The sequence below is a fragment of the Ananas comosus genome, linkage group 16 (assembly GCF_001540865.1).
Source record: "Ananas comosus cultivar F153 linkage group 16, ASM154086v1, whole genome shotgun sequence".
Taxonomy (NCBI): domain Eukaryota; kingdom Viridiplantae; phylum Streptophyta; class Magnoliopsida; order Poales; family Bromeliaceae; genus Ananas; species Ananas comosus.
The window spans coordinates 3,142,458-3,165,453 of NC_033636.1; the positions used below are offsets into that span (position 1 = coordinate 3,142,458).

At 39.1% G+C, this 22,996-nt stretch overlaps 1 protein-coding gene and 2 long non-coding RNA genes across 5 annotated transcripts; all 3 read left to right on the plus strand.

The window, feature by feature from the left end:
- Window positions 106-1,476, plus strand: LOC109721992. The gene is made up of 3 exons (XR_002219347.1): window positions 106-374; window positions 477-555; window positions 1,325-1,476. It is a non-coding gene; the product is annotated as an uncharacterized LOC109721992 (long non-coding RNA).
- LOC109721991 lies at window positions 2,293-2,902 on the plus strand. Of its 3 annotated transcripts, none has more exons than XR_002219346.1 (3): window positions 2,293-2,580; window positions 2,663-2,756; window positions 2,888-2,902. It is a non-coding gene; the product is annotated as an uncharacterized LOC109721991 (long non-coding RNA). The 3 variants fall into 3 exon arrangements; XR_002219345.1 differs by lacking the exon at window positions 2,888-2,902 and adding an exon at window positions 2,846-2,860; XR_002219344.1 differs by lacking the exon at window positions 2,888-2,902 and adding an exon at window positions 2,843-2,857.
- On the plus strand, window positions 20,288-20,677 carry LOC109722592. Its single transcript, XM_020250688.1, has one exon. It carries the CDS (start codon window positions 20,288-20,290, stop codon window positions 20,675-20,677), a length of 390 nt encoding a protein of 129 aa, XP_020106277.1.

Below are 22,996 nucleotides of genomic sequence, written 5' to 3' on the forward strand. Positions count from 1 at the left end.
GTAAGAAGCTTACTCTCAGCTGGAAATTTGTTTCCTTATTGTGTGAGAGAAATTAAAGTTATAGTAGTGTGAGGAAAACCTTGAACATATGCTGAAAGCAACAGGTATGTACCCAGGTTGCTAGAAATGAAATCTAAGGTGGATTAGCTTTAAATTCTGGAGCAGTAATGGAGTCGTTCCTATGTAGAGAAGCTTCCCAGTGATTAAAAATTAATGTGTAAATGTAGGAAATTCGAAAAGAAGCTAAGAACAAATAGGGATTGTGTAGCTACTGCCCTGGTACAAGATCTGGGCGCCCGAATTGTGAGGAAAACGTGGTGGAGCTTCCATAACATTTCGAATAGAGAGAGAGGCCTAGTGGAACCTAAATTCAGGTAAGTAATGATACTTTCCCCGGGTTTAGGTGATATGGATTACTTTAATGGAGTTGTGAATATTAGAATTACTTATTTTAAACATGTATTGGAGCTGTGAAGGGAAATTGAAGTGCAAAATTTCAACATACACCCCTGGCTGTTGGAGCTGATATAGAGCCTGGTAGAACTTCGAATCCAGGTGAGATTAATGTGATTTCCTGGGTCAATGAGTACTAGTTACTCTAGGAGAATTATAAACAATAGAACTGATTGTTCTATGTTTGTAGTGCTGCAACAAGGGAGAATAATAGAACATATTTCAGCATTGAAGTTATTCACTGTTGGAATTGAAAATAAGCCAATTGAGCAACGAATTAAGGTAGTCCTGGTTAAATATTGATTGAGATCCAATTAGTAGAACAGGGAGATGCTAATTGGAGGTCCTGTGGAAATTGAAACTAGTAGAAACCCCAAAACTGCATTATGAAGCCTAGAAAGCTAGCTCTAAATATATAGATGAAGGTGAATATGTATATGTATATATACTCGTGATTAGCTATTGGAGGATGAGAATCTGAGCTAATATTCTAATAAAACCTAGTTAAGATTGATGTTAATTCATGTTAGGAAGGTTGCGGTATGAGTGGACTAACTCCTAAAAGGATGTTACATTGTTGAGCCTATAGTAAATGGGATATTACATAGGGTACTAGTGAGCTGTGACTTACGTAGAAGTAGAACCTGCAGCAGGGAATAATATAAATTATTTAAGCTGATATCTATTTATTTCTAGTAGATGTTAGTTGCAGGTTATTGATTCCTAAATGTTACCAGGGAACTTAGCGGAAAAACTATGTATATATATATATATATATATATTGACCTTATATACAAATTGGAGTTGAAATGCAAAGTTTGTGAAAATGAAAGTATGACCTAAGTTTAATCTCTTTTATTCCTTATTGAAGGAACGTGTAACGTGCTCGGAAGTTCGAAGTCACGTTCCGACAGATCTACGGCGCACTAATTACGGTAGGAGCCGTTCTGGCTCTATTTGCTCCGAGTTGCGAGAGCTCGTTGTCGATACAGTTCGAGACGTTGATTCCAGTTTGTTGGCATCCCTACAAACTTCCGATGTCTATGTTGCCTTCTTGAGCATATCTGTATATAAGTAAAATAATATTATGCATTATAGGGTTAATGGTATTATATGTTTATGAAATGAATAATTGGGCAAATCTCATTGTTAAGAACATGTGAACCATAGAGTGTGGACCAAGAACCCTATGAATGTGTGAATTTTACTGTGGACTATGACAATAGTAAACTTGGTGACATTATGACTAGAAGCATTGGTTAGCATCAATATTGGAACTGTAAAACTAGTATAAAGAGCTAGTTAGAAATTAAATTGTGGCATCGTCAGTTATTGAATCCTCTAAGGGAGGATTGGATCATACTCACCTATTCAGTTTTGGCTTGGCGGTGGTCGCTCCCCCCAAGCAGTGCACTCCGGAGTGTGTCATTAAATGGGTTGATCGTATGAGTGTAGTACTCTGAACTTTGACAAATTGCGAAGTTCGAATGTTAGAATTATAATTGGAACTATTCTACAGCTTTTAGAGGATTGTCAAGAGGTTTCAGTAAATTACGGGAGCAAGTAGATAGTTGGATGTGGAAAAGTGCATTGTAAAATGCACTTTCTAAATGTATTACCCCAAGGTTGGTCAATTATGAAGTTTGATGAGTGGGATTGGTAGTGGGAGCCAATCCACATCTTTTAAAGAGTTGTAGTAAGGTTCTTAACAAGTTAAAGGGGTGATCGAACAGCTCGAAAATCGAAAGTGCATTGAAATTTCGAATTGCAGGATTTTGCATTGTGTACCAGTACAGACTCAATGTTGTACCGGTACACTTCGCAGCAGCTGCGTGGCTGAGGTGATTTTGGTCATTTCACCTCTTGAGCTTATCCCTTATCAGCTCAGCCCGAGCCCCAGCCTGTTCTTATCATGTTGGAGGCAGGGAACAGGGTAAGAACCATTTCTCTCTTTCTCTCTCTAGATTTTTTTCCATTTTGAGGTGGAAAAGGGGATTTGAGCCTATTTCTTTCTCCTCTTTTGTGTGCGCTGGTTTGAGAGGCATGGAGCAGCTGTGGAAAGGTGGAGGAAGGATTTTTGGAGGTAATTTACAGCCCTAACCCAGCTTGTAGCTGAATGGAAGTTAGGTGAGATGAACTACTCAATTTTCTCTCTAGTTTTAAGCTATACTAGGGAAGTGGAACCTGAACTTGGTTTGTTTGTCCCCAGCTGAATTGGGAAGGTTTAAAGCAGCCTTAGAGGAATTGTTTTGCTGTGAGGTTGCAACCTGGAACCAGGGACAAGCTGAAATGATGTTTGAAAGGTGATTAACTAGCTATTTCTCTACCTTAATGCTGAAAATAGTGATGTTAGTGGTAATTTGGGGCTGTTTTGGATTATTACTCGCAGCAGGATAAGAAAGTTTTGTAGCTAAGCCCTGGGTGACTCTTGCAGCTGGTTTTGCATTGGTTTTGCAATTCGAAGCCAAAAGGAAAGCTCAATTGAAGTTGTGGGTAAGTATGCTATCTAGTAGCTCTTGGATTAGAGGTATTAGTTATAACTTTAGTGCAGTTTTGAGTTATGATCACAGCTGGTTTGCAGCAGGGATAATACTCCCTTCGAGTTGAATTTAGATGACCATTGTGAGCTGGATTTGGAGTGCTTCACCCTGTGTGAAGTGAAGGTTAAACTTTGGTTTAAATCTAGGTAAGATTCTAGCTTAAACTATGTAAATATGAGAGATTTACATATAGAGATTAAAGTTGAACCCCTAGCTGAATTTGAACTATTGTTTGAGTGCTTAGAGGCTTCGGATCACTGCGAATGGAATTTTAGTGATTCTGAAAGATTGGTTATGAAGTGCTTCAATTTGGTATAAAGGAAAGTTCATGAGCGAATTCTAAACTAGGTATGAATCTACCTAGATTGGATGCATATATAAGATTTCTAGTAAAAAGTGAAGTTCAACTTCTAATTGAATTAGTATATGTACCAAGATACTTGGAAGCTAAAGAATATCTTTGCTTGCAGGATCGACGAGAGCCAACAGCGATTAGGTGGGTCGGACCTTCCCGAAATGGGTGAATTTCCCCTATGTCTCCTTTGATATTATGAGTGAATATGTTATACGCTTATGTGAACCTATGTGTATTTGGAGGAATTAAGACTCGCATTCATGTGTATATCATATTGGTTATAATAGCATCTCTACGCAGTAGAGAAGGAATTACGAAATTGCCTATTCCTCATAGATCATCTAGCTTTACTGGACAATAAGGGAATTATGTACTAGGGAGGAAATCATGCTAATCTATGTTCTAAACATCGTGCTTGAACTTTTAGTCTATTTTATATACTGAGGTTATTCATACATTCATATAGAATCATACAAATGTATATTGAATAATGTTTCACATATTTGTGCTAACCAGTAGGTTATTGTTTCCAAGTGATAACATTAGCATGAGTTTCATGTCTGAATATGATCTAGTTCAGCAATCAGAACTGGATCTTTTGATATAGCGTGAATATACATTGTTGAAAATAAGCTAGTGGAATGACTAGCATACTTATGAGGAATACTGGTACAATCAAGCAGAAGTACTTATATGTTACTTATTTACTTCAAGTAGCAGAGGCCTATGTAGAACTCTAGAATATGTGTCATGAGTGGTATTACTTCTGAGTGAATAGTTGAGTATGATTTTAGTAAATCACTTTCCTTATGTATAGGGAGTAGTGAGAGAACTCTATGTGAGTATATGTGAGTATAGCCACTGTGATGTAAAGAATATACTTGTTGAGTTATACTAGCTATTGGTCGAATTATGTCAGCAAATAATTGAGAGTGGCTTAGCGACAGATTGCTCGCTCATGTACGAAGTGAGCGCCAAAATGGATTGCCGGGGGTAGTGTTAACGTCCATAAGGTCATCAGATGCAGCATATGCCAGACAGCCTTCGGGTGGGTCTTTATACCAAACAGCCTTCGGGTGGGTCTTTATACCAGACAGCCTTCGGGTGGGTTTTTATACCAGACAGCCTTCGGGTGGGTCTTCATGCCAGACAGCCTTCAGGTGGGTCTTTATGCCAGACCACCTTCAGGTGGGTCTTCGTGCTAGATAGCCTTCGGGTGGGTCTTATAAGATTTAAACATCGAGTAATTAAATGACAAGTGAACCTATTGATGAACAAACTAGAAAGTTGACATCTTGACGTTAGTGACATAGTGACAATGTGTTACACTTTTACTGGTGTAGGAAATAATTCCATGATATCATCAATTATTTCAGCAATAATGAATTATCTTACATACCATTAGGCATAAGGCTAGTTAAATTGTCAACTAGCATGAATGATAGAACTTATCAGGATAAACGAGTACCTACAACCTGTGGATTGGTGCATTTATATATTGATTTGGAGTAAATAGCATGATTGATTTATTTCAATACTTGTTGCATTTACTTGTTTATTTACTACTGTTTACCTTTACCACAGTTGACCTAGTGGTGTACTTCGCCACTCCCGGCGGCTTACCCACTGGGAACTATTGTTTAATAGTTCTCACACCCTCTTTGTTGTTGTTTTTACAGAGCCTTCCACAGCGGGAAAGGCTAGGGTTCTTAGCGAGGGGTCAGCGACTAGCTAGAGCTTCCTCGATGCTAGATAGATGGGACCACTTCAGCTTCTCTAGTCTAGTACTGTGTTTTATAGTGAGATTATGTAAATTATAGTTGTTCTTACCTGTTGTAATAAGATGTTGAGTTGTATAAGTTTTAACTTTTAAGTTTTGCTCTGATTACCTGGTTAGAAGTGTATGCTTTTACTATATGGTTTGTAGACGCCTTGTGTATACTTGAGTGGTGGTGTACACGGCGGGTCTGTGCACGCGACTGGTGAGCTTCCGCTGAAATCCAGGGCGTGACAATAAGCCTTCCCAGTAGATGATCCCGTCGGGAGGCAGCTTAGGGCCCGATACTTAGGGATTGCGTTGGTGAGTTATAGTTAACCAAATGGTTAACCAGATGGATTGGGTATTGATTATTAGTAGCATGCATGCATCAATTTCAGATATTATCTACTGTTTCTTTCAACTTTCTACAGGCATTGTAGTAGTTACATGTTATAGCTGATTACTATCTACTCTCTTTCTTGTCTACATATGCCTGAATAGACCTAGTGGGTGAGTCGGCGAGGTCGGCAGCCGAACCCACTGGAAACTTTCAGTAGTTCTCACCCCACTAACCATACAGGTTCTAGTTCGTGTGAGGTGGTCGAGGATCTTGACAGGGACAGCGCGTTATAGATAGCGACATCCATTGAGTATAGTTGTACCTTATTTATTTCATCTGTTTATAGTTGATGAAAATAAATGTATATTATTCATTTGAGAGATGGCAATGTATATATTGGAAGAATGAGTGTAATAATTATATAAGCTTTGTATTTGATTTAAAGTAATCAAGATATAATGTATGAATGCTTTAGTTAGTTTACTTATACTTGCTTGTGTTGCTTGCCCTCGTGCAAGCCATGTATATTGAAATTTTTTCTGGGCATTTCTTTATACATGTTTGTTGTTGTTGTTGAGCCTTGGGCGAACAGAGGAGGTTCTGTTCGTTCGGCGTCTATGTACGGGCCTGAACCGACCAAATTGGCGGTCTCGGGACGTGACAGCACATATATTAAAATAGCACTGAGATTCCACCAAAAACTAAAATATTTTGAGAACTAATAGGTTGAAGACATGTCAAAAATATTAAGATGGTTGTATTACAAATCTACAAAATATAAAAGCATGTAGACCTCAGATAATGAAGATTACTGCGAGGGTTATTATATTCAATTGCTAGATACCATTTTACTAAATGCTATTTTGCTCCACAAGGAAATCCAAAGCAGGATAAAGCTAGGGGGCAATCCACAATTGATCTTTGACTTCTATACTACAAGAAAATTTTATAATTCACCATAAAATCTATTACAAAAAAAAATAATCAACAGTCAGACTGTCACGCCCCGGGACACAGCGGAAGCCCGCCCGTCACGTGTCCAGACCCGCCATACGTCTAAAACATATAAGGTGTCTAATAGAAAACGATAAAGAGAGCAGTAGAAGAGAGGCATCTAGAAGCATCAGAGCAAGTACAACTAGATTCTATAATAAGAGAGTAAACAAGAAACTAAAATCCATTAAGTAAAGAACCAAAAAGTAGAACGACTAAAATCCCAAGTACACGGACTAAGAATAATACAATTGTAGTCTCTATACATGGTAACAAAACTCTTTCTCACCAAAAATACAAAAAGAGAGTAGACCCGCCTAGGAGCAAAAGCAAGCTCCGCGCTAACTAGCTATGCGACTCCCTTGTCGCGATCCCGTGCCTCCGCCGGTGCTGAAGGCTTTGAAATAAAACCATAAAACAGGGGGCGTGAGAACTATTAAATAATAGTTCCCAGTGGGCAATTACTGACTTCAGTGAAAAGCGCCACTAGGCCCAAACTAAGCAAGTAAGTAGCAACGAATAATAATGAAATAAACAGCAAGTAATAAACATGAATGCTTGCTATAACATGACATCTCTACTTAGCATGATTTTTCACAAGTAAGAAGGCTATGCTAATATGAATAAGCATGAGTATGCAACCAACATAATGTCCACAATGAAAATAGTAATATTTCATTGTTTACTATTCTAGTTCATGTCCACTTGGTATATTAACTACTTATAGTTGCAATCTTGTAAGACCCACCCGTAGGCTGTCTGGCCTGCGCCGTGCCTAATGGCCCTGTGGTAGTCAACATCCCCACTCTAGGGATGAGCCTCCCCCACGGTAATCCACTTCGGCGCCCAATTCCGCACAGGCGAGCATATGTCGCGATGGCTATCTCCGGAGTGCCGGCTTATGGGGAGCGACCCTCACAAGCATGTACGAATGAGCACAAGGGCAAGCAAGCGTAAAATCTGTCTCAAGTCTCAAGTCATCATGTCTAAAATATGGAATATAACCTATGTTTCAATGGCCTATCACTATGTCATCGTGTCTAAAACACGGAATATAGTCGATGTCACAATGGCCTATCTCTATGTCTCTATGTTGCAGTTTCACAGTTTACTAGTTAAAGTGCCCCTTTATGGCACTTTTGTTCACTTTGTCCAAACATGAGTTAGGAGTTCAAGAGTACCCAATTTAGGTTCTATTCATCATAGGAGACATAATTCCAACTTGCAATATAGAATACTTTTCACATGCATGCCTAATACACATATAGCTCTACTATATAGAGTTGAATTTTCGCGTTACATAACACATGCATTTTAAGTATTCTAAAATTCATAAAAATCCTATCTAGCATGAATATGCATCCATCTCGATGAAACGACAAGGGTAGAACACATAGGGGATATTTCTCCCCTATTTCATGAAGTCAAACCCACCGAAACTTCTCGAAACCCTTTGTTTGCTCTGACGAAGGTGTCCACTACTCTCCTAGTACCCTAAGGTATCGTTTGGTTCGGGGATAACCAAAAAATGATTATTCCAGGGATAGGTATAAATTGAGGTATAAGCGGGGATTAGATCAATTTTGCGTTTGAATGAAAATTAGGTTATTCCTAGGAATAAAAAAAAAATAGCGTTTGGTTAGGTAAGACGGAATAAGAAAGATAGTAGATTTTTATAAATAAAAAATAATAATATTACCATCTTATTATATTTGAATTGGAATTTTTAAATTTTTAAATTTAAAATTTTAACTTTGAAATTTCAAAATTTGAAATTTAAAATCTCAAATTTTAAATTCAAAATTTTAAATTTTAAATTTCAAACTTTAAATTTAAGATCAAATTTAAATTTAAATTTAAAATTTAGAATTCTAATTATAAACTTTAATTTTGAGATTACAAATTATAGATTTTAAAATTTTTATTATTTTAAATTTAAAATTTGTTAAATAAGATAGGGGTGGAAACAATTAATAAAATAATTTTTGATATAAAATTTATAAATTTTTTTACAAATTCCGGCTGTAAACTTAATTAATAAAAAATTTATTATATATTTAATAAAATTTTTATAAATTATTATTAATATTATGTAATAAAAATAATATTTTAATAATTAACATGATATAATTATATATTATATTTATATAATTTAGTTTAATTCAATTTATAATTTTAATTAAGTTTGAAATTAAGCATTGGAATAGCGCTATTCCACCAAAGTGGTGGAATAGCAAATCCCCTGCTATTCCAGGATAACCGGGAATAGTAAGGTTTGACCGGAATATTTTATCCCAGCAATAAATCTTCCCGTTTGGCAGAATAGCGGGGATAACGAAAGTTATCCTCGCTTATCCCCTGAACCAAACAGGGTCTAAAGGTCACAAAAGGAGGGATACACGAACGTTACGAACAATCATATAATCAAACATTAAACAACCCAAGCTAAGGTGAAGAAAACTCACCGGATGCGAAGAAAGTTCTCTCGATCTCCAAAAGGGAGTTAGAGGCCTTCTAATCCAACCTAAACGAAGGTTCTAATCCAATCAACAAAGCTCAAAAAGCCTCAACTCAAAAATCCCCATTTTAAACCCTAAACTCTCATATCTAGGGTTCCAACATCAAAAACCCTCCTAAACATGAATCAAAGGGTAGGTTAAACTTACTAACCTCTCCAAAGCACCAACTCAAGCTAGCAAGTGAGCTAGGGTTGAAGATCAAACCTCAAACAAGCTCCAATCCCAAAATCCAAGCTTCACCCATGGAGGAAACCAACAAAAAGCAAGGAAAAGCAAGAGAGAGGAGATCAAAACATGCAATAATCCATCAAAAATGAAAATCAAACAAGGGGGAAAGGGCTCACCTTGTTTCTCCTCAGGTTTGAGTTCAAAAGAGCTCCAAAGGGGGCTGGGGTGAGTTATATAGGTGTTGCAATAAATGCAAAAACACCCCTCACAAAAAATAGCGCACAGAGTAAAGTGTACCGGTACACGGGAAGGTGTACCGGTACAAATCCCGCGTATGCGCGAACCCGAGGCTCGGGTTGGCAATACACCACATCTGTACCGGTACAACCATCAAGGTGTACTGGTACACTTTTTGTACCGGTACAACCAGCTACTTATCACCGGTAACACAGTGTACAGAGTGTAATCCGAGGGCAGTCTAAGTCCTCCTCCTTGGTGGCCTTAGCGCTACTTAAAATACCATAAATCTCGGGATACGAGCCATAGGTCGGAACACTGTCAACGACCCTCCAGAATATCTGGAAAAACTCAGAACACTCATCAAACACTCGAATCTCGCAATTTGCAAAGGTCCAGTGTGTTAGATAGACGTGGACATGAGGAAGAGCAATAAAAACTTGAGAATCAAGATAATACCATTCCCTTCGGTTCTAAGGTTGTCTTAACTAAATCAGCAATTGCCATTGCACCAATAAAAGATGCCTGTACCGGGAAGAAAGTGGCAAAAGCAACTGTAAGTAAAAATTTTGACTTAGGAATAACAGGAAAAGGAAATTAAAATCTTACAAAAATCAGGAATCCAGAAATTAGCTCAAGATAATTTCTTCCAGGAAATATATTTACTGATTTGGAAAAAACAGCATATCATCCATACTATTTGAGCTTGGGGAAATTGCATAGCACACTGATATCTTGGTCTTGGAACTGAAGTTGGTAAAAGGTAAAACAATGCAATAGAAGAAACTAGCTTGAACTAAACTTTTAATAAGTCATACAAACCTGAATTCTCAGCTTATGGAGGGTTACACTTGAGCCCCACTAATGTCCCATCATACAAAAGGACAACACCTTCGAATTACACCAATCAAGCAGGGTCAATTACAGCTGGTCAATTCAAGTCCGACTCCCAATTGGTTCGCACCACGCCTAACTATCCATCATGATCATAATCCTAATTGAGAAAAGCCCAACCTGTGGGACGTTAATATAGTAATCAATTTATATAACTCTAGAAGGAAAGCTTAAGAATATTGTGTTAGATATGCATACATGTATGACATAATTTTATAAATTTTTAATTTTATTCTGTGATAAGGTTGTATAAAAGAAAAAAAATTACAAAATTATATTCAACTGATTTGTATTTTCTAAAAACAAATTTCTACCATAGGCAAAATTATAATCAGATTAGATGACTATAAGATAACTACTCTGCTATATGATACCATATATGATAACCGATGTTTATATATCGCAAGCACATGAAGACTATATAGGACAAATATGATAATCTATTAGGTATATTAAAGATGAATAGTAATATATTAAAATTTTTAAATGTAATATATGTAACTTCTGTAAGTTATTTTTGCATTGATTGTTGTCAATATCATTTGTAGTATCTCTTTGTTCTGTTCTCTACTACAGTGAAAAACAACAAAGGTTTTACATTCAAGTTGACACCCTGTTATGGGAGTATAGCTAAGAAAAAGCTACCATTAATGATCAAGAAGTAATAACTGCATAAAGTTTGTCAATAAATGTCTAGCTAGAGTTTGTCAATAATCAGCAGTAGGCCGGTCTTTAGGATCAAAGGCAAGTATGCGCTCAAGTAATCGCAGAGCCAAAGGATCTATACCAGGAAACTCCTGTGAAAAAGGAATTGCTGGTTTTTTTCTCATGTTACTCAAGTATCTTCTAGCTTTCTTATTTCGAATCTGTGGCACAATAAGAAATGTTAACAAATGCACAAATCGACCAAAATTTTAAATCAGAGATGAACTGCAAGATGAAGATACTTAAACTAATACTTAATCTTCAAACAATAATGCGACTAACCAGAGCTTAAGCTCAGTTACAAATAAGGGAAACTTTAATGTGCAAGTGGGTAAAGTATCATATCTGTAATACATAATGTACAGAACTTTCATTTGTTTATAAAAGTTGACTTACATAGACATGTTACCGGGTAAAGCATACATATAAACTAAAAAGTAGAATGGTTCTTGAAATTTATAATGAACTGATATATTAGAATAGGACTGTTGTTCGCAGTTACGTCAGAAAGAAAGAGGAAGGAAACAAACAAGAGAAATGGATTCTAGTGGAGGAGTTCCAAGTAGATCAGTCATGAGGTCCAACTGATGAACCACATTCTTGCCAGGAAACAATGGTTTCCCTTCAACATCTCTGCAAATATGCATCCTATACTCCAAATGTCAATTGCAGGAGTGTACTGCAAAAGTTAAATATCTCAGTTCAGATCAAATAGAGGACCATAGGTTATCAGGATCAGTTTTCACAGTGAAACTGGTTTAAGGACGACTTTCCCTTTTTAATGAGTTGTTGTAACTCACGAAATAGATTTAGTTGGCCTGGTTCTTCTTTGTAGTAGCAGCAAATTACTATATAACTGTTATAGATTGTGGACAAACTATTATACTAAAAATTTATTTGAGCATACTTTAATTTTTTAATATTTAACTATTACTTTTGTTGATATCTTACTATTTGTAAAATTTTACTACAATGCTCTCTATTGTGAATAATTGTATGTATTATTATATTCTATATCTCTAATTAGGATTTACTAACAAATTACCTAAATATTTTATTTACTTATGTTGATATTTTATTATTTATAAATTTTTTATTTTAGCAGCAACTACCCGCCGCATCGCGCGGGTACCTACACTAGTTATTGTTATAATTAAGGGGGAAGGTTAACTATATAACCTTCGATTACTATGTGCTAATTTATGTCATGTGGTGTCATATAAATTGAGGTATCAGAATATACTAGTGTAATTATCCGCACGATGCAGCAGACAGATATTATCGAAGCAATTTTTTTATCATTATTGATCATCGATGCTAGTCTAAAATTGTACATATATAAAAGAAAATACAGTGAGGAGATGAAGAAAGAAAAAAAGAGAGAAAGAAAGAGAGGCGTAAAATGAAGGAATGACAAAATAATTTAAATAAAATTATTAGCCAAATTAATAATTCAATTAATTTAAATAAAAATAATTTAAATAAAATTAGCTCAAGTTGCTATAAAATTTTCATATATAAACTTTAATATGATTTAAATTGTATTTGTTGAATTAGATTTTAATCGTATAATAGTAAATTTTTTAAAATTATTCAGTGTATATATAAAATTGTAAATTGGGGTAAGCAATTATTTATAACATATATGCAAATCCTTTAAAAGAACATCTAATTATTGAAACAAATCCTATAAAAAAATATGTTTTCTATCAGCTTATTGTTTAACAATTTTACATACATCTAAATAACTATAAAAGAAATTGGAAAAAGCTAATAGATAGGATAGTTAAAAAAAAAAACATTAAAAAAAAAGAAAACTATAAAAAATTTCTGATCACTTGATTATCACCATATATACTATCAGTAATAAGTTGATTATATATCCATACACTCTCTTCCGCTTCTATCGTCGCTGCCGCCACCGCCGCATTCAAGATCTTCATCTTCTACCACCACTGCCATCCCACCAAATACACGACGGGATCTGCGAATTCTATGGACTCGACGCAATGCGACAGTGATGAAAGGGAGCGACTTTTACGGGAGAGGGAGAGGGTGAAAGAGGTTTAGCAAAAGTTGAAGAACGAAGAGATTAATGAAAACAAAGGGAGAAGAAAAAATTAATTATTAATTAATTACAATAATAAAGAGAGAGAAGAAAAAATTAATTATTAATTAATTACAATAATAAAGAGAGAGAAGGTGGGGTTATTGGAAGGTAAAGAGGCGGACGTTAAAGAAGAGTAGAAGGTGAGGAGGTCTACGATGAAGAAGATGAGAAAAGAATAATTAAAAAATAAAATAAAATAATTTTAAAAATATAAAAAAATGAGAGCTTGCCACGTCATCATTTGATATTGGGGATTCATATAAGAGGATAGATATGAAACCCCATTTGGGATCTAGGTGGCAGCGAGGGGCTAAGGATGTCAACGGATTGGGTTTTCAAAAATCCGAACTCGAACCCGAAAAACAAATTGAAACTCAAACTTAGACTTGAACCCAGCGGATTTTAAAAATCTATACCCATATCCGACCTCGAGCAAAAACCCAAAATCCGAACCTGAAATAATAATTTCTCTTTATCATATTTCAAAATATATTAAAGTAAAATTAAAATTTTCAAAACACAATCAAATGCAACATTAAACATTCAAGACATACAATATCAATATCTGAATAAAAAAAGTACAAATTCAAATGGTTAAAAATTACAATACATATATCGTATAAATAAATTTTATATATATATATATGTCTACCAATTTAGATTGCCACCTTTTGAGCTATTGTGGTTTAGGAACCATGATAGCTATCATAGGGTTGGCCTGAGATATATATCTTGATCCGATCTTATGATAGTTATCGTGGTTCGATAACCACGATAACTAAAAAATCGGAAACCTAACTCTTTACACGCCAATCCTACTACACCCCGGGGAGCCCAACTCATTCACCAACCAAATTATCATATTAGATTGCCTATTTTTATTAGTTTCCCAATTTAGATTGCCACCTTTTGAGCTATCGTGGTTTAGGAATCACGATATCTATCATGCGTCAGCCTGAGAGAGAGAGAGAGAGAGAGAGAGAGAGAGAGATATATATATATATATATATATATATATATATATATATATATNTCAACCTAATGAACCCAAACGAAGATCGTATCACAACCTGTGTACTCATACGTATATATGTACATCATACGATCCTCTACAACGGTAATGTAAGTATATATATTACAGCGGTACAATTTCATATTGGTAGTATCGATGTATTCCCTTTAGAACTTTCATGAGCGCTTATACATCTCTGTGTGATCAGTACTGTTCCATTTTCACGTAGAATATTTACGGTCTAGGTTAACGTTCAATATTAAATCGTTAAAATAAATACGAAAGTGTAAACGTTAAATAAATAACAAAAATGATAGAACCTGAATGGGGAAAGAGAAAAACTACTCTCTATCTAGTAGTGATTGTCACACACTCAACACTGTGTCGGTTTCCATTTCCAATTAGGGACCTACCCAAGGTAGTCCAGCTTGTGCCGCCTAAGTGCCTGTGGTAGCCCGACATCCCTACTCTTGGAATGTGTCTGTCCCACTCGACCCCGTAGGCTTCTCAATACCGAACGAGCGAACACAAGTCGCGTAGACTAACTCCGGAGTGCCGACTTGTAGGGAGCGACCCTCACAAGCATGTGCGAATGAGCACAAATGGCAAGAAAGCATAGTCCAAGTCTCAAGTACCCAATCCTCATGTCTCTAACATGGTATAGTCACTAGCGTCCCGAAGATCTAGTTTAAGTCACAACATGAAGTTCCAATACTACTAGTCTTGTGCCCCTTTATGACACATAGACATTTTAATGAACAAGTATTTCCAACTCTCTCAATGGCACTATCCAATAGGTTCACACATGACCCGAGCTCGATGCCCCTTCATGACATTAGCCCAATTATTAACAATTAGCACAAGTCCCCGAGCCTCTTTATGGCTTACCAAGAACCTTCAAGTTCAGTATAGGAATAACTTTAAATGCATGCAAAAGATGCTCATTTTCACAATAGGATTTATGATTCCAAATCTCAATAGGATGCCAAACATATGCGAGTACCACATGCTAGTTCTTTACTATATGGAGGTCCGAACTTTCATTACACATAACGTAGGCATATTAAGCATCCTAAAATTCACAATAAATATATCTAACATGATTATGCATGCCTTTTCAATTAACGATACTTAATTCATCACAAATGAGAATTTCTCATTGTGTTGCTAGGTCAAACCTACCGAACCGTCGCGTGCTCCTTCGATTCGCTGAACGGAGTTGTCCACGAGTCTCAAAATACCCTAAAAGTATCGAGCGAAGAGATACACGGGCATTACGATCAATCTATAAGGTCAAACTTTAACAAACTTGGCAAAAGGGCTAAAACTCACCTAATGTGTAGGAAATCTCTCTCAAGCTCCAAAAGAGAGCTAAATCCCTTCCAATTNTTTTAAAATCTAACGTATAGAATGATTGGATAGTAAATTTTGAAAGGTTGAATAGATAATTCAAAATGATTCATAGTTCAAAAAAATTCTATACGATTTTATTTTGATTTTAATATCAAACTTTAGTATTATAATTATAAGCTGATTAGCGATCAATTTTACATCTATAATTTTTGTAATATCTAAAATATGATTGGTCGACTTTAATTTTAACAATTAGACATTATAAAATTTATTAGATAATTTAACATTGTCACGCCTCGGGGTCTTTTTGTAGTCTAAAAACACAGCGAAATTCTTTTTTTTTGAAAACCTGACCCCCGGGGTATGCCAAATCCACCACAAATATAGGGAGTCCACTGTTCACACGGACAGAGTCTCCCCTGTATTTGCACAGCGCCGCACAAGTACAAGATACAAACAGAATACAACCACAACTGAACATAAAGACATTCATATTCATACACCATTTACCACAGAATTACATTCCGGGTTTATTCAGAAATCCATAACTATTAGTTTAAATGTTTCTTACTCGAAAACTCATTTTGAAATACTAGTTTATGAAAACCACAAGAATATCTTTTTCAAATCTGTTTTCTACACGGAAACCCTTTTTCTTTTAAATACTACCACGAGGGGTAGAAAATTATTTTTCAATTCACAAAATCCACAATTCCTTTTATTACTTTCATGAAACCATGTGAATTCATAAGTAATAACAACTGAACCAAATAACTGTCTAAGTCATATATCAATAGAAGTAAAGGGGTAGTAACTAAACCAAACCAACCGGGTCGGAAGCTCTATCGACCGTTACGAACATGTCTCACGTCTCGTCTCAACCCTCACCGCTCGCAATACCTGAAAAATGGTGGGGGAGGTGAGAACATGTAAACATGTCTCCCCTCCCAGTGGGTACCGCAAGCCGAAGAAGGCGAGGAGTACTCACCGGATCAGGAAGAACTATACAACAAAACGAGTCAGTGGGGATACAGTAGGAACAATAGTAAACGAAAGATATGTACAAGGTAATGAACAGATATACTAAGTACAGTAGCAACTATAATACATGAACAGGATGTATAGGAACAACTACCGCTACTATAAAGAAGAACTGAATGCATATATGGGTATCGAAACTATAGTAGTAAGACAAGTATATGGAAAGAACTGTAAATGTAAGGAAGTGAATTCTCAAAATTCGAGAGTTGTACTTTGTCCAGGATCGACTATTTGTCAAGTGAATACCCTTCGGGAAAGCTAAAGATGTCCAAAACACAAAAAGTGCTTTGGAGTCGAGTCCGCGAGAGCAAATATGGAAAAATCTGGACTTAGCAAATTTTTTTTACTCTCGGGGACCGATCCCTGGAAGGGAGGACTGGTCCTTGTAGCTGATGGTTGCGGGGGAGGTCGATGCAACCGGTCCCCGGCTGAGGGAACCGGTCTCTGTGTGCGACACCAGCGAGAGAAGGGAAAAAATGGCTAAGTCCTGAAAATTCAGCTCTCGGGAACCGGTCTCTCAGGAAGGACCGATCTCCCAGGGATCGGTCATTCGGGCGGGGACCAGTTCCTGTACGCGAAAGGTCCCCAGGCCACGGGGAGGGCTCTCGGGGACCGGTCTCCCCGACGAAGGACCGGTCCCTCTAGGCAAAAACTGCCCAGTGAGGGCTGTGTACAGGATGAAAAGTGGAGGGGCTAAAATGGATTTTGTTACATTAGATGGGCTTATGGGCCCTCTCTCTCTCCCTCAGCCTCTCATTTTTCTCCCTCTCTTACACTCTCTTGCTCTCTCTCTCTCTCTAGAAAGAAAAGGGAAGAAGAACAAGAAGGAGAAGGAGAAAAGAGAAGAAGAAGGAGGAGATCAAGCTCAAGGAGGCTTGGAGCATCTCCCTCTTCCTCTCCTCACCATTGGAGTAGCTCAAGAGGTAAGCTCTTGAACCCTAGCTTATGGAACTTAGGGTTTGTCACGCCCCGGGACCGGCAGTGGCCCTCCCGGTAGCATGCCCAGACCCGCCATATGTCAACGCATATAAGGCGTCTACAATAAAAACGGAAGTAAAAGCAAGAGATAGAACAAATAGGATAAATAGCAACTAATGATATCAGAGCGAGTAAAGTTCTATCATCTACACCAAAGTAAAGAAATAAAGCTAGACAATAAAAGTAGCCATAAAGTAGTACAGTACTATCTCTTCAAAAGGAATACAAAGATCCAAAAGAAGGGTGGTCTCNCTCGGGGACCGGTCTCGCCCGCCAGGGACCGGTTGCCTCAGGGCTGCCGCCGCAACACTGTTCACTAGGGGACCGGTCTCTCCTTCCAGGGACCGGTCCCCGAGAGTAAAAACTCTCAGGACTTGTCCAGAATTCTAGTTTTCGAACTTTTTAGGTCGGAAAACATTCCCCAACCCTCCACCAAGTGTGGAAAAGCTCGAAATACATCCAAACACTCGAACCTCGCAATTTGCAAAGGTCCCGTGTGTTATAGGGTTTTAGGTTTTGAGTTTTGGAAATGAGGACAAATGGACCTCTAGCACCCTTGTTGGTGGATTAGAGCTAGAGTTAGGGTTCCAAAGTGCAAATAGCAAGATGTGAACCCTAGGGCTCCAAATGGGGTTTTTGGTAAAGTATGAAATTGATCTCATTTGAGGCCTTGTAAACCTAATTGCTAGGTGTCTAAACGCGGGGGCGAAGTCGGAATTTCAATTCGTCGAGCGGGAGAAAAGTTATCGGCAAAATAAGGCCGATTGAGCACCGTTTTGTACCAAGGAGGCCGAGACGTCGTCGTAACGTTCGGCGAGAGGCATTTCTAGAACCTCTACGACTATAAAAGGTGGGGGGTGTCATCCGGAAGCAACCGAGCCCTTTTCTATGTCTTAGAATAATATAATTTTCATCTGTTGCATGTTGCATTGTAGGATTGCATTGTAGTACCTTTTCTTATGCTTTCTAAATGTTAACCTAGTGTACTTGGAACGCTTGGTGAAATGGATAGGTGAGGATTGGGTCGGAACATGGATCCTATAGTGCTAAAGAAAAGAGATGGACTCGATGATTATTTAGTGACATAGAGAGTGGCATCTAATGTTTAATGAACAAAACGAGTGGTATTAATGTAGTGTATTAGACACTAGAAGTCTATGGACTTAGGGATAGGTAGAATCCCTTAGAAAATGCCTTGTGAACAATGAATTTAGTAAAACTAAGTGTTTTGCAGGATTATCGGAGTTTTAAAGAGTTGAAGCAGAGATTGACTTCGACTCTGGTGCTCGCTCTACCGGTGCAGAGCGAAGATTTCGTGGTCTACAGCGACACTTCCTATCTAGGATTGGGGTGTCTCCTGATGCAGGGCGGGAAAGTGATCGCTTATGCGTCCCGTCAGCTGAAGAGCTATGAGAAAAACTACCTCATTCATGATTTGGAGCTAGCAGCGGTAATCTTCGCCTTGAAGCTGTGGCGGCACTACTTGTATGGTGCCCATTGCAAGATCTACACCAACCACAAGAGCCTGAAATATCTGTTCATACAGAAAGATCTCAACATGCGACAACGGCGATGGTTGGAACTTCTAAAATATTATGATGTGGATATCCTTTACTACCTGGGGAAAGCGAATGTGGTCGCGGATGCACTGAGCAGGAAATCAACGGAAAACCTCGCTATATGGGTTATGAATCAAACACCCCTATGGCTGGACATGGAGCGAATGGACCTTGAGGTGGTTGCTCCGGAGATTCCGACCCAGTTGATGGCGCTTGTTGTCCAATCGACCTTCTTGGAGAGGATCAAATATCTGCAATCTGCGGACCCAGAACTCCAAAAGATGCAGCGAAACATCGAGGAAGGTCGAGGCGGCGATTTCAATATAGACGCCGGTGGTACACTTCGGTTTCGAAACTAATGGTGTGTGCCAAAAAATGGAGAGCTTCGCGAGCTAATTCTACAAGAAGCACATCGGTCTCCATATGCCGATCACCCGGGCGGCACCAAAATGTACCAAGGGTTAAAAATGTACTATTGGTGGCCGGGAATGAAAAGTGATGTTGGACGCTTCGTGACGAAGTGCTTAGTATGCCAACAAGTAAAGGCCGAGCGTCGGTTTCCGGCGGGAAAGCTTCAAAGCCTACTAATCCCCGTTTGGAAATGGGAGGATCTATCGATGGACTTCGTGGTCGGCTTGCCTCGCTCAACTGGCGGCCATGATGCGATTTGGGTGATTGTGGATCGATTAACGAAGTCGGCTCACTTTTTGCCGATCCACACCACGTGTGCAGGTGACAAGTTAGCGCAGGTATACCTCGACGAGATAATGAGACTGCATGGGGTGCCGAAATCGATCGTGTCGGATCGCGACCCCTGGTTCACTTCACACTTCTGGAAAAGCCTGCAGGAAGCCCTTGGCACACGGCTCGACTTTAGCACCACATTTCATCCTCAGACCGTTGGGCAAATAGAGAGAACCATTCAAACTCTAGAGGATATATTGCGAGCGTGTGTCATCGACTATAAAGGGAGTTGGTGTGATCACCTACCGATGGTCGAGTTCGCCTACAACAATAGTTATCACGCTAGTGTAGAGATGGCACCGTTCGAGGCTCTTTATGGGCGGACGTGTCGGTCTCCTATACACTGGAGCGATGTGGGTGAGCGTACAGAGTTCGGCCTGGATGTTTTCCGAGAAGCGGAGGAGAAAGTTCGTCTTGCTCGCAAGAGATTGCTCACGGCGCAGTCGAGACAGAAAAGCTATGCAGATAGACGCCGTCGAGATATAGAGTTCGCGGTCGGCGACCGCGTATTTTTGAAGGTTTCACCGATGCGGGGTGTGAAGCGGTTTATAGTACGGGGAAAGTTGAGTCTCCGATACATTGGACCCTATGAGATATTAGAGCGGGTTGGCACGGTGGGGTATCAACTCGCCTTGCTGCCAAAACTCGCGGATGTACACAACGTGTTCTATGTCTCCAATCTACGCAAGTATATTCACGACCTCGAGCACGCGATGCTATATGAGCCACCGGAGCTTCAAGAGGACTTGAGCTATAAAGAATTTCCGGTGGGGGTTATCACCCGAGAAGTGCGAAAGTTAAGAAATCGAGTAATCCCCTATGTTAAAGTTCGGTGGAGCAATCACGATGATCACGAAGCCAGCTGGGAGCTCGAGGATTTGATGAGAAAGCACGACCCTCATCTATTTGAGGAATGAGGTAAAGGTTAAATTAAATTAGAAAATTGAGTTAGTTTCGAGGACGAAACTCCTTGTAAGGAGGGGAGGATGTAAGAAAGTGAATTCTCAAAATCTGAGAGTTGTACTTCGTCCAAGATCGACTATTTGTCGAGTGAATACCCTTCGGGAAAGCTAAAGATGTCCAAGACACAAAAAGTGCTTTGGAGTCGAGTCCGCGAGAGCAAATATGCAAAAATCTGGATTTAGCAGATTTTTTTTGCTCTCGGGGACTGGTCCCTTGAAGGGAGGACCGGTCCCCGTAGCTGATGGTTGCGGGGGAGGTCGATGCAACCGGTCCCCGGCTGAGGGAACCGGTCCCCATGTGCGACACTAGCGAGAGAAGGGCAAAAATGGCTAAGTCCTGAAAATTCAGCTCTCGGGAACTGGTCTCTCAGGAAGGACCGGTCTCCCAGGGACCAGTCCATCGGGCGGGGACTGGTTCCCGTACGCGAAAGGTCCCCAGGCCGCGGGGAGGGCTCTCGGGGACCGGTCTCCCCTACGAGGGACCGGTCCCTCTGGGCGAAAACTGCCCAGTGAGGGCTGTGTACAGGATGAAAAGTGGAGGGGCTAAAATGGATTTTGTTACATTAGATGGGCTTATAGGCCCTCTCTCTCTCCCTCAGCCTCTTATTTTTCTCCCTCTCTTACACTCTCTTGCTCTATCTCTCTCTCTAGGAAGAAAAAGGAAGAAGAACAAGAAAGAGAAGGAGAAAAGAGAAGAAGAAGAAGGAGGAGATCAAGCTCAAGGAGGCTTGGAGCATCTCCCTCTTCCTCTCCTCACCATTGGAGTAGCTCAAAAGGTAAGCATTTGTACCCTAACTTATGGAACTTAGGGTTTTAGGTTTTGAGCTTTGGAAATAAGGTCAAATGGACCTCTAGCACCCTTGTTGGTGGATTAGAGCTAGAGCTAGAGTTCCAAAGTGCAAATAGCAAGATGTGAACCCTAGGGCTCCAAATAGGGTTTTTGGTAAAGTATGAGATTGATCTCATTTGAGGCCTTGTAAATCTAATTGCTAGGTGTCTAAACGCGGGGGCGAAGTCGGAATTTCGATTCGTCGAGCGGGAGAAAAGCTATCGGCAAAATAAGGCCGATTGAGCACCGTTTTGTACCAAGGAGGCCGAGACCTCGTCGTAACGTTTGGCGAGAGGCATTTCTAGAACCTCTACGACTATAAAAGGTGGGGGGTGTCATCCCGAAGCAACCGAGCCCTTTTCTATGTCTTAGAATAATATAATTTTCATCTGTTGCATGTTGCATTGTAGGATTGCATTGTAGTACCTTTCCTTATGCTTTCTAAATGTTAACCTAGTGTACTTGGAACGCTTGGTGAAATGGAAAGATGAGGATTGGGTCGGAACATGGATCCTATAGTGCTAAAGAAAAGAGATGGACTCGATGATTATTTAGTGACATAGAGAGTGGCATCTAATGTTTAATGAACAAAACGAGTGGCATTAATGTAGTGTATTTGACACTAGAAGTCTATGGACTTAGGGATAGGTAGAATCCCTTAGAAAATGCCTTGTGAACAATGAATTTAATAAAACTAAGTGTTTTGCAGGATTATCGGAATAAATGAGTTCCGAGAAGTGTTGGCCCTAGTTCGTTGGGTATCCTCATGTGGAGAGGATAGATCAACTCACGGTCTATTATTAGGGATGGTAAAGCCATCCATATCCTCACATGGAGAGGATTGGTCGTTGAGTACTCCGGAGTGTCGGGCGATAGGGACCACATGGAGGTCCACAGACAATCCCGAGTCTGAGAGCACATGGAGCTCCTTACCCAGAGGGATATAGATGTGAGATGTAGGCAAACCCCAGGGTTTTGCCACAGATTGGGTAAATGAAAAGTTAATGCTAATATTGAACATTATTCATCGAACATGGATCGATCTTGTTAGCATGATAGTAAACTTGTACTATATGATGCATGCATTCATATGCATGATTATGGGCATAGTAGTATAGTTTTCCTTCATGCCTTTACAGTTTTGATATATAGATATATCTATCTCATTGTTACTTGTGCCCACTTGGACCTAGTGGAGAAATCGGCGGAGTCGGCGACCGAGCCCACTAGGAACTATGGAAGATAGTTCTCACCCCACTCTATTTCCAGTGGTAGGTACAGGGTTGCCGAGAGAGGACCGCGGCAAGGGCATCGCGTCCGAGCAGTGAGACCGTGGTAGTATAGTGGCTTTCCTTTTTGCATTAGCACACCTATGTATTGAGAGAGATTCATGTAGGTGAGGATTTGGAGAGCTATGTATTTTGGATGATCAAATATATTCATTT